General features: G+C 33.0%; 2 protein-coding genes across 3 annotated transcripts; both read right to left on the bottom strand.

Annotated features, from left to right (window-relative positions):
• Nucleotides 1-696: 696 nt before the first annotated feature.
• On the bottom strand, nt 697-3,489 carry LOC111293425 (uncharacterized). The gene is made up of 3 exons (XM_022886163.2): nt 2,771-3,489; nt 2,533-2,659; nt 697-1,272 (listed from the first exon to the last, which is right to left on the bottom strand). The coding sequence occupies exons 1-3, from the start codon at nt 3,487-3,489 to the stop codon at nt 697-699; spliced, it is 1,422 nt and encodes a 473-aa protein (XP_022741898.2).
• A 3,738-nt stretch (nt 3,490-7,227) lies between these two features.
• Nucleotides 7,228-12,485, bottom strand: LOC111291746 (DEAD-box ATP-dependent RNA helicase 46-like). Of its 2 annotated transcripts, XM_022883707.2 has the most exons (10): nt 12,391-12,485; nt 11,954-12,042; nt 11,258-11,606; nt 10,784-10,939; nt 10,567-10,635; nt 9,730-9,999; nt 9,218-9,568; nt 8,800-9,077; nt 8,263-8,649; nt 7,228-8,018 (listed from the first exon to the last, which is right to left on the bottom strand). In XM_022883707.2, the coding sequence occupies exons 3-10, from the start codon at nt 11,579-11,581 to the stop codon at nt 7,649-7,651; spliced, it is 2,205 nt and encodes a 734-aa protein (XP_022739442.2). In that variant the 5' UTR covers nt 11,582-11,606; nt 11,954-12,042; nt 12,391-12,485; the 3' UTR covers nt 7,228-7,648. The 2 variants fall into 2 exon arrangements, with proteins under 2 accessions (XP_022739442.2, XP_022739441.2); XM_022883706.2 differs by lacking the exon at nt 11,954-12,042.
• Nucleotides 12,486-12,783: the final 298 nt, after the last annotated feature.

Genomic DNA, 12,783 nt, shown 5'->3' with positions numbered 1-12,783 from the left:
AGTCGATATCTCAAATTTTTTGCTCTAAGGTTTGGTTTGGTTCAATATGATATCCAAATAATTTCAAATTATTTTTTTATTGATTAAATAGTATTTCAAATTAAACCCAAAATTGAAAAATCTAGTCCAGGACTTAAGCCGAATCAAGCTAAATTTTGGACAAGTCTAAGCTTAGGTAATCTAATTAAAATTACTAGACTACTTGTGAAAATTCAGCAATATTGTCATCAATGTCTTTGTAATTTACAAACAGTTGTTAAAACGTTTCGTTCGTTCATGTGTCTAGAGATATTAATCATTTTGCGGACTCTCTGTGGGAGTTAATCGCTCCACAAACTCGATTGCATGGCTATAATTTTGTAATTTTTTTGTTTTAATAAAATTTTATTTTTCCAAAAAAAAAAAGGAGAAATAGAAAGTTTAATAAAACACAAACTTTATAGAAATTAAACAGTTGAAAGTTCCTCTATGAAGTTAAGGATAGATGTCCGAAACATCACAAATTAAAACACAACGACAAAGTACAGACTGTAAAACACACAAACTGACCTTAACAAGCAAAGTACTTAATCCTTTGGATAGTCACGAGAAAATGTCTTTACCTTGTCTTTTTCTTAATTATACCTTTATTTTCTCGCTAAAATACTTTGATCCAAACTATAATTAGAAAGTTCTTGCAATTTCAGATGCTGATGACTAGAGATTTCCTTGAGAGATCATCTCCAGCAAATCCAGCTGCTTTTTCAAGGAATCCATTTCTAGGGTAACCTCATAATCCATGGCATTGCTCTCTTCAACAACAGAACCACAGGGGTTAGCTTCTTCATGCATCGATCCCAAGCTAGCAGTGCAGCTTTGATTACAATCAGGAAAAACATTTGCGTCGAAAGAGAAACTCATGGGCTGATGATGATCACCTGCTTTATCATTACAAGCTACAACTGGCCAATCTGTTGGGTTGAAATCCGAGGTTTCGAGTTGATTTGATTTCATTTCAGGAATGGTAATTTCCAGCACCCTGTTCCCTTTGTCTTTTCGGGTTGAGGTCGTTGAGCTCACTGACTTGATGTAGGTTTGCAAAAGAGAGCCTTTGGGGTGGGCGTATTTGCCTTTGCGCCTTGAGCATTGCCTTCGCTTAGTTGCATTCCAATGATTCTTTATAGTGTTCTCAGTGCGTCCTGGGAGTCTCTTGGCTATCTCAGCCCACTTGTTTCCTATTTCTTTATGTAATTGAATGAGTAGCTTATCTTCTTCTTCGCTCCATGAATCCTTCTGCAAAACCAACAAGCCATATATTTTTGTGCCAAGAATCAATATTGAACAAAAACTCTTGAATTCGGGATAAGTTTTTTTCTTTTTTTGTTTATCATTTCTGTTGTGTCTGTATATATAAAAGTTAGGCATAATTTGTTCAAGATAGACTCCAATGAGAAAAATTGTAATATGCATCATGCTAATACTAGAAAGTATGTACTTAAAATCGCTAAAAAAAGATACTAAATTTAGACGATACATGAAAATATCCAAAATCTCATTAAACAAAAAATTTTGCATATTACATGCATTGGTTTAAAGCATGGAAATTTCATTTTTGATCAACCATGTTCTTTTTCTTAAGAAAAACGGGTTTAGGGTTCAACAATCATATGCTAAAACAAGAAAATTAATAATTATTTAAAAGAATAGATGTATATATATATTTATATATATATATATTTACTTATAGGGTCTTAAAAATACATATGTGAACATTAGTATCATTTTAAAATCAAAACTAATAAATATTTTTTGTTAACTTTTAAATTTTACAATTTATTTTGATGATAAGATCAAATTAATTGGGTCTTAAAAATACATATGTGGACATTAGTATCATTTTAAAATCAAAACTAGTAATTTTTTTTGTTAACTTTTAAATTTTACAATTTATTTTGATGATAAGATCAAATTAATAAAGTTTTATTTTAATCTAACATTGGCCAGCATGATAATGCGTTGTCACGCACGTAATGACAAATTATTAACATGGTAAGATTTTAAATACTCTACCGAACGCGTCAATAAAGAAATAATAAAAAAAAAAATCTGTCATAATAATTCTTATTCATCTATTTACGCGTGTCAATAACAAAATTCCATAATTGAAATTCTCATAACCAAACAAATAAGTGAAAATTTTTAACTAATCCTTGTATGCATACAATGTATGGATTATTGTGCAATATGTATGTATGCATAATGCATATGTATGATGTATACAATCTTTTGTCCAAGAAATACACATACACATACATATGATATTCATAAGTATACAAGTATATGTATGTACATGATCATGCATGTATATATATGATGTATACAATCTTTTGTCCAAGGCATACACATACACATACATATGATATACACAAGTATACAAGTATATGTATGTTCATGATCATGCATGTATATATATTTGAGTGTGTGTGTGTGGTTAATGTCTTAATGGGAGGTAAAAGAAGAAAAGGAAAGGGAAAAATAAGGTAAAAAATAAACCTTGATATCAGGCCTTAGATGGTTATGCCACCTCTCTCTACACTGCTTTCCCACTCTTCCATTCAGCATGTTTGCAATTTGAGACCATTTCTTTGTTCCATGCCTTGTTACCAACTGCACAAGCAATCTACAAAGACAGATAATTTACATAATCAGATCTTAAAAAAAAGCAAAACCCTAATCTAGAAAAATAGCCGAAAACATATAACAAAATGAACAAAAATTGTGTGTGTTATACCTGTCCTCTTCAGGAGTCCATTGGCCTTTGATTATATCAGTTTTCACAATAGGTTTGCTAACTTTTCTGGCATCGGAGAACCTTTTGTTCTCCTGCTGATCAACTTTGTCTTGATAATTCCCATTTTGATCTGCTGTGACGCATGAGCCTTCATCAGCCAACTTAGCAGTCATTGGTGGTTGTTGATCATCTTGAAAATTCGGAGGCTGTTGATGATAACTATGATCAGTTTCAGGCAGGGGTTGAGCTGAAGCTTTATTCTGAGAAAAATCCCAGCAGCCTTCACTCTCAAAACCCTGGAAGATGCTATTATTATTCACACCATCATCTGGTGCAAAGGGCAAGGAAGGGATATAAGCATTGAGATCAGTCGAAAATCCACCGCTGTAAGGCTCGAAAGGATCAGTGCATGTCGAGGAAACCCCGAAAAACGGATTCTTTGAGGACCCATCAATTGAAAATTGATTAAAATGGTCAGGGTTATCCAAAAGAGAAGCATTTTCAACATTAGGAGTTGATTGCTCGGTATGGTCAGGATTAAGGATAAAGTTGTGAAGCAACCCTTTGGAAGAAGAAGCTGATGATGATGAAGAACCATCAGGCAAGGGAGGAAAAAGCCCATTTCCAAAGTCAGGTTTAAAGGTAGAATCAAAAATATTATCAGAGAAAAGGCTTGAAAGGAAAGAGAAATCCTCTCTAAAGCTTGTATCAAACTCCATGCAGCAGCGAAAGAAGAAGAAGAAAAGAAAGAGAAAGCACAAAGAGAAGGGTGGTTTTATGTTTGTTTGCAAAAAGGTTTATAGTAATGGTTTTTAAAAGGGTCAAAATTATATTTCTATGGGCTTTTTTTTATATAATTATAAGAGAATTAAAATATAATATAAAAATATAACATAAAAAAAAAAAAAGGGTTTGGGTTGAAATATTTGAGACCATTGATGAAATGGAAAAGCAAGGGTTAATATTGAAAGTTGATTGTGACTGTTAAGCTTCCAAGTTTAAGTGTTGCAAAGGGCAAAAAGGGCCCAAATTAATCATTAGTTCGTTATAAAGATTTGTAATTTAGGGAAAATTCTTCGACTAATCGAAACAAGACGTGGAAGACATGGACAGGCCCTTCGATTCTTTTCAAGCCAAAAAAAATGCCCCAAACTCATCTTTTTCTTTTTTTTTTCTATTTTTAATTACTTTTCTTGTTAAATTTACTGCATCAAAGGCAAGAATTTGTGATGTTATAAAAGAGGGATTTTGCTTAAATTAGATTCAATCTTTTGATTTTTTTTTTTTGTAAAATATTGCACAAATAAAAATTTGTAAATATTGATATAATTACATAAATTAATTGAGTTAAAATTTAATTTATTTTTTTATTATTTTTTGGTGGGGTCAATGAAAATATGAAATGAAGAGAGTTTGGCTATTTTAAGGGTGTGCATGTTTTGGATGTATTTTGATTATGGTTTTCTCTTTAATACCCTCTTTCAATGCTTTTTGGCTAATTCTAATTGTTAAGGGAACAAATTTTGGGACCCCTTATTTATGAATTCTAGCTTTAAATGCTATTCTTATTATTTTTTTTTTTTTAAAAAAGAGATAAGGGAAAAAAATAAGTCTAAGTTCAAATCCTCCCATAGTAAATTCATGCTTTTAATATTTGGGACATCAAACGAAAATATTGCATTATTTGTAGCTATATTCTTAAATTCCCTCTTAACAAATTAACTACATGAACTTTTAATTCAAAAAATGATATATGTTTTCCATTATGTGATATATTGATAAAATATTAAATTTATAATTTTAATAAGTTCGATACAATCTCAAATATAAAAGATAATATATTATCTAAATATATATATAACAAAAAATAAGTAAGATAAGATCTTTGTTCATAATATTTTGTTAAATTACACTGATTTATATAAATAAATTTGTTCATAAATTCTTTCAAAAAAAAAAATGTTTGTTCATAAATATATATGGGAGTAGGTAGAGAAAAAAAGTGTTTTATTTTTGTCTTAATGGGGGGTAGTCAAGTAATTTAAAACTGAGGTATTTTGAAACCATAAATTTTGTCCTTTATATGGGAATTGGGAAATACTGAGCTGGGGAGGGTTGGTTTTGAAGGGCATGACTAATGAAATTTGCAATGTGTCATGGATTAACCCTAAAAGCACTTTGTCTTTGTAACTGAACATTTAATGATTTTCCATTTTGAGCCTAATAAATGACCCCCATTAAATTTCTATTTAATTTGTGCCAAAATTTTGTTGAAGACAAAACTTAAACAAAAAAAAAAAAAAAAAAGAAATTTACAGTTACTTTGTTCATTTTGTGATGTCATTCTCACTTTGAAATTTTGCTTCTTTCACTCCAAGACTTGGGTAGTTGAAATGTAAAAATAAGCCAAAAAAAAATTTTTTTAAGTACAAATTTTGATTGAATTTACCATAGTTTTAAGAACAATAAAGACTAAGTTTTAATGTGTTCCTTTTACAAATACATACACTAAATTCATTATTTAAAAAAACAAAAAAGGTTAGATGAAAGATAAGGTACGAATCATGAGATTTGAATTTCAAACTTGTTAAAATTATTTTTTACGAATAATTATAAAAAAAATTGAGTTGTCTTTTTGAAAATAAAAATTAATTGAATAAAGAGACAAGTTTATACTAAATTTATTTTTGAAAGAAAAAAAATGGCTAATTTCATATTTCTTTATTTGCATTATTATATGAGAAATTATCTAATATACTAACAGTAAAATTTTTTAATTTCACAAATGAGATTAAAATGATAACAAATATCTCTTTTTTTAAATTAATTTTTTTAAATATATAAAAGACATGTGTTATCATTTTAATCTTAATTGTGAGTTAAAAAACTTTACTATAAGTGTATTTGTAGTATTAATCTAATTCTTCTATATGTGGCAACTGACTGCAAAATTGTTACATTAATATAATTCTAAAACTTTGAAGTTTCAGCTATAAGTATATATGGTGCCAGAATTTTAGATTAGAGGATTAAAAGCATGGTTGTAGAAAAAAAATTAAATAAAATTGCAGTGGGTCTTAAATGTTAATTCAGTTATAATTAATTATTTTGACATAATTAAGTAAAAGTAGTAAAGCCAAAAAAAAAAAAAATGGTTACTGTCCAAATTCATTAGCTAAACTGGAATCAGTTTCCAACAAGTCTGGTTGAATTGTCAAATTTTTTGTATGGGGAGATGTTGTGCTTTAGTTGAGATTATATGTTTTAGAAAAGTAACAATGGCAGAGCATATATTAGAGGGTAGATTTAACCATTCGTATATTAATGTCGTGTAAAATATTAAAATTTATTTATTTATATTATGTTTTACATAAAAATTATACGTTATAATTTATGTTAATGTAAAAATATAAAATTTTTTTATTTTGTTAAATTTATATATAATTATAGCTAAAATTTTATATCGTATCACTTTTATACCTTTCATTCATATCGTATTCATATCATATTATTATATTTTATTTTAAATTATCAAGTTTATAAAGAGATTAGTCCCATGACTCGAATTTTGAGCACCAATGTACAATCTCTATGTAAGCCAATTGAACTTGAGGTTTGATCTTATAAATATATATATATATATATATATATATATGTATATATGTAATCATTTTATTAGTTTTTTTTCAAATTAAATGTTTAGCTAATTGAAATTTTAAATCATACCACTAAAATCTCAACCATATTATAGGAATATATAAATTATTAAGATTTGGAAAATTGTTTCATGCATTGAAGATGAAGTTTTTAGAGACGCAATTAAAAGGTTGACAAATGTCTTATTAAATATATTTACTAAGTGAATATATGTATATTTTTAATCTTACTTATATAAATTAAAATTTTCATCCTATGAAAAACGAACTCTTATCTTTTATCTTACTTTCGTATTAAACTAAATATTTAGCGTAATTTTCTATAAGAAATGTCCTTCACAATTGTAAGTGTTATTGACAAGAAAATCATTAACTTGTCCTTTTTTTTTTTAAGTGAAAATCTAGAGGCATTTGTTTTAACTTTTCGATTTTAGTTCAGAGGAAGTCAAAAAAAATCATGCAGTAGCACTAGAAAAGGCAAGGCAAAGGTAATATGGAGCAGCTAATCCAAGGGGGTTGATTAAATTGATGAGAATGAAATAATTCATTTATAAATTTAAGTTATAAATTTAAAATTGATTTCCGCTGTTATCACTTTTGTTTTATAAATAATCTATAAATTCAAAATTTTTTTAATAAATAATCTATAAATTCACCAATCTATAAATACAATTCATTGAAACTTGTGACTAATTCGAAAGATTGAGAACAACGAAATCGGAGGTCCTAGCTTATTTAGTATTAATTCCTTACTAAGAGAATATATTTAGTATCTATCAAATAATAATAATAATAAGAATATGAAGCAAACATTTGAATGAAATTAGCTTTAAACTTATAAGTATCCTTACACATTTCATTAGAATTACACAACCAATACATCAAAATGATTTTCCTTGAGGTTTTTCCTCCCATTCCCATACCATTTCCATATCAAACTTTGCCTTCTTATCTTCTACTCCAACCAAAGTGCACTGACAACACTCCTAAAATTTCCTGCTCGAGTGTCGAGTCGTCTAAATGCCCTAGAAAATCGAGCAAAAGAAAAACAAAAATAATTCCTTTTAAAATGTCAATTTCAGAAACTTCTTTGCCTTTCCGCTGCACACTGCCCCTACTACGGGCTACACAAACATATAACTTGAACCAAATCCGAGAAAGAAGAGAGCACCGGAAGGTGTGATAAAACCACCAAAATCCCTCAATTCTGAGGTCAAAAGGATCAGTGATCGGGACGTATCATGCCTTCCTCCTCATCCCTAAAACCTGTACGAGAATCTCCATACGATCCTCCAAAGTTATCCCTTCCGCTACCACCACCATAAGGTGACCTTGACCTCTCACGGGGAGGGCTCCGCGAATCACGAAAAGTTTTGTGGTCCCTTGAATTCTCATTATTGTGAGGGAGCCCACGCTGCCTGGGCGGTGACAACCGATCACGTTTCATCATCACTTCATGAAAACTGCGCACAGGGGAACGTTCACGTCCAGCAGCATTATCATACTTATCAATGCTACGACTTCGACTGCGGTCACGGCCACTGCTGCGACTTCGTCCTTTATCATAACTATCATGGAAGCCACGACCATACCTGTTCATAAATAACAAAGGGATTAATAAACATGGGGGAACTTAAACAACTTCCATTCCAAGATTACCATAATTCTAAATTTACTAATCAAGGATGGTGTGCGGAAAATCATATATCCAAATACTGCCAAGAAGCATCATGCAATAACTGAAATAAACTCAGCAGCAATACAGAACATTATAATTACTAAATTCAAAAAGGAAAAAAGAAAGAAAAAATACTCAAAAAGAGAACACCAACATACCTGTCACGAGACTCGTGATCATATCCACGTCCTCCACTTCTCTCATGCCAGCTAGAAGATGTAGAAATTCCACGACCACCCCTTCCACCATCTCTACCACCATACCCTGAATCAGTATGTCCACCTCGTCCCCCATCACGGCCACCAGTACTGGGAGCCCAACGTCTAGGCCTTCCCATCCCACCACCACGTGAAGCCATATCACGAAGTTCTGCAGGTACCCGCTGGTTTGCTCCTTCTAGAACTTTGATGAGATCTGAAGCATACTTCGAATCCTGATCACCAAAGAATGTATATGCCAATCCAGTTGCACCTGCCCTTCCAGTCCTCCCAATCCTATGAACATAATCCTCAACTCCAGTAGGGAAGTCATAGTTGATTACCACCCTGTGAAAGATATTAGTAAATGCAATCATTATTATGACGTACTTACACAGCAGATGTAAAACATTAAAAACCAAAAGTTTCATAAGTGACTCATTTAAGCTATAGAAGTATAAAGCAATGGAACCATGTATCAGAAATCCCAACCCCTACCTGATGTCTTTAATGTCCAATCCCCGAGCAGCAACATCAGTAGCAACAAGCACTGGTGACCTCCCAGTGCGAAACTGACTTAGTACATAGTCCCTGTCAGCCTGAGATTTGTCTCCATGGATAGCAGTAGCTCCAAATTGCCGACTGAGGTTTCGAGCGAGTTGATCACACATCTTCTTGGTTGAACAAAAAATAATAATCTTGGATCCTGGTTCTTGGGAGCGCAGTATCTGCTCCAATCTTCTGTGTTTTTCCATTGGTGATAATACTTCAACATACTGCAAGATATCAGAAAGATAAATTTATCAGCAACTATATAATAAAAGTAACCAATCATTCACAATAAAATATTAAATAACTTTCAGATTCCCAAATCTACATTAAATTAAATCAGGATTAGTTGTAAGGGAGTTCAAACCTGCGTAATAGACTTGTTTGCCACAAGCTCATCAATATTGCCAATGTTGACCTGAACAGGATTTACCAGTAGATCTGCTGCAATTTTCCGGACTTCCCTTGGCCATGTTGCAGTGTACATGAGAGTCTGCCTGCGAGTAGGCACTTCTTTCACAATTTTCCGTATTTGAGGTTCAAAACCCATGTCTAACATTCGATCAGCCTCATCTAACACAAGGTAAGAAACTTGATGGAGGCTGATTCTCCTCATCTCTAGAATATCATTTAACCGGCCAGGAGTGGCAACAATGATATCTACCCCTCTCTCAATCTCTCTCAATTGAGGACCTTTTGGTGCTCCTCCATACAAACACTGCACAGAAGCATATGAAACTAACATCAGTAAAAAATCATAATTCTACCTTCACCTTTGAAAGACTTCTATGTTAACATTATTGAAGAAATTGGAAGACAATAAAAAACTACAAAAAAATTGAACAAATTGAAGTCCTGATTCAAAGAATGGTAACATACTGTGCAACTAATTCTTGATGACTTCCCAAACTTGTGAGCTTCATCTTGTATCTGAGTAGCCAACTCCCTTGTTGGTGACAATACTAACACAGTTGGACCCATTTGAGGATCATTGTGGCAACGCTTGAGATGCATAAATCCAGGAATTAGGTAACCCAATGTTTTCCCAGAACCTGTTTTTGCAATGGCCACTATGTCTCTACCTTGCAATGCAATTGGCCACGACTGAGCCTGAATTGGGGTTGGAGCAGAAAACCCAGCATTGTGAACCTGTTAAAAGCAAAAAAAAAAAAGAAAAAAAAATTCCAGCAACCTCCGTGAGCAGAAGTATTGCCCTCAAGACTTATGGTTTTCTTTTAAGAGTTATAGAGGAGTGGCTTATGTCAGAAGAAGCACCATCCCCCATATGCAAGCAGCCAATGCTTGCTGACGCAAGTTGGAACAGGAGGAGGCCTCTTCTTCCGTTCGGACCGAGTGGCAGACTGAATCATCATCTATGGCAGTCCTGGCCACGAACTTGGGTCATTCAGAAAGCCCTTCCCAAAATTGGTCCACCATATAAGGGCGCCCCAAATTATAAGCAAAGGCCCCCACAGAGGGCACCACAGCGTACGACATTAGCTCCTACAAGGAGCAAATATCGCACCTGCGACAAAAAGTAAAGATGGCAAAAGAATTAACATGAGTCTGACGCTTAACATTGGGACCTCCAGCAATGACATAACTTTGAACAAGAAACATTCAACTTGCATAGTTCGACTAACTTACAAGATTCAACTTTCAAGTCCAACAATGTTGTAAAGACCAAAAGGATAAAGAAGAAGCAGAATAGTATACCTCTCTAAGTATCTCAGAAGGGAAGCCAGTAGATTCAAATGATGAAAAAGGTGGGGGCACTTCATCTCCCTGAAAAGATTTAAGAAAAAAAACAATTAGAGTCAAATGGGATAGTAATGCGCCAAGCACAATGAGATTTTCAGAAGCCCAAGTGTCTAATAAAAATAAAAAATAAGATGGTTAATAAACTACTTGTAATTATCACCTATATACTCACAGTTACTGTTATCTCATGCTGACGGCGATAAACATCACCGGACAAATTAGATCCCCCAGCCATTGATCCATGTCCCCTAGCAGAAGATCCTCCAATCACAGAGCTGGAAGTCCCATTAGGTGTATTATGGGAATGCACTGCTCCACCTCTTGCATTCTATGCAAAATTAAGAACATTAAATTAATACTAGATAGAATAACAAACATATATACCTATTCATAAATTCCCACTTCAGATGCTTGAACTTATGTAATTTTAAAAAACCCAAGCTTTAAGAATGTTGATAGACTAAAAGAAAAAATTACAAGTAGCTTGGATGAGAACATGAATCCAAGTCTCAAAATCAAATGTGACAAAAACTGAACACTTAAGCCACCAGAAAGAAAAGGGACATACTTCAGTATCAAATAAGACCGACAAGAAAAACCAGATCAATCAAATGTCTGATTTAGAGGACAGAAGTAGAACAAAAACCTGGTTACTCCTTGATACTGGCTCAAGTTTTGATATAGCGTTGCTACCTCTTCCATACTGATCATTTTCCTTGTCAGGACTATACCCATGACGTCCTTGAGAAGATTGCTGAACTTGAACTGAAGAACCCATAGGCACAGAAGAAGATTTTGGGGCAGAATCTACGCTTGTAGGCCTCTCATATTGCGTGACATTCGTTACTGGATTCCAAAAGTATAGATAACCAGTTTTCCCATCAACTAGGCCTTTCCATGGTTTGGGAAGAGTAGGGTCTGGCGGAGCATATCGTGGACCAGCAGAAGAGGCAGTCGCAGTGGCAGCCATAGCAAGAAAAGCCACCAACAAAAATCTGCAAGACCCAAAATTCCGAAGGCACAAATGAGAAACTAATAAAAGCCACCAAAAATACAAATGCAGATGGTAAATTTCTTGAAGAACCAAAACCATGAGTTGATCTTGCATTCCACTTATTTTTTCATTTATAATCAATCATTATTTTTGCTTTTTGTCACTTTTGCCCTTTTAGCTACTTTTAAGGAAGCAAAAAGCAAATATCAAAAAATAGCTAGCAAAAGGAGAAAGAAACGAAGCCTTAAAGAAAATATGCATTTGGATTCTAAGAAACGTAAGGAAATGCATGAGAAAAAACTTCTAAGCCAAATCAAATACAAATTAAAAACTGAGCTACTTAATTGCCTTTAAATTGCCTTTTCCAATAACCAAAACACTGCTAAGAAATTAATCCATAAGCTTAAAATTTTAAAATTCCCAGATCCAGAAATGCCCTGAAAAGCACAAAACAGAGCTCAATCAATCTTCAAACTTCACAAATAACAAGAAATAACCCCAACCAGATGCTTTACATTCAAACAGATAAAAGATTCAAGACCAACACGAAAATCCCAATGCTTCTAATCAGATTTTATCAACAAACAATCAAAACCCTAACCCGAACTTAACCAACATGTAAATTATCAAACGAGAATTGAAATTTATTGATAAATTAGAATCTAGAACCCTAGAAATCCACCTTTTATCAATTTCTTGAGGGGATCGAGATTGGAATCTAAAAAATTTAATCCTTCAAATCAGATCTGAAAAACTCAAGAGAGAATTTAAGGAAATCAAAGTACCTAACGGTGTCGTTTCGCGGAAGATGAAGCGAGAATCGCTCTTTGTGTTCGAGTAGAAACCCCTTTTTTTCCTCTCAGTTTTCTCTTCTCTTTGCGTTTCCTCTTATCTTTGCTGCGCGCTTATAAAGAGAAGAGAAGGGGCAGAGAGAAAGTTGGAAGAGGAGAGGAAAGTGGCGGAGAGATCAAAGGCTTATATTTATAGGCTATACAGCAACTACCTTTCTTTTGGAAAAATTGTTATTTTAATTTGGATTGAAGTAAAACAAATGAAAGTGGTTGGATTATTTTTTTCACCGTGGTTAAAATGGAGGGGGCATGCATTTGGACACTTGGCTTTTTATTAAAAAAGGAAGGAAAATAGTGAGAAACTGAGAATAAATCCATAATGGACTG

This window comes from Durio zibethinus, chromosome 10, assembly GCF_047325235.1.
Source record: "Durio zibethinus cultivar Kanyao isolate XHJ-2024 chromosome 10, ASM4732523v1, whole genome shotgun sequence".
NCBI classification, from domain to species: domain Eukaryota; kingdom Viridiplantae; phylum Streptophyta; class Magnoliopsida; order Malvales; family Malvaceae; genus Durio; species Durio zibethinus.
This window is presented reverse-complemented; position numbering and strand designations above follow the sequence as displayed.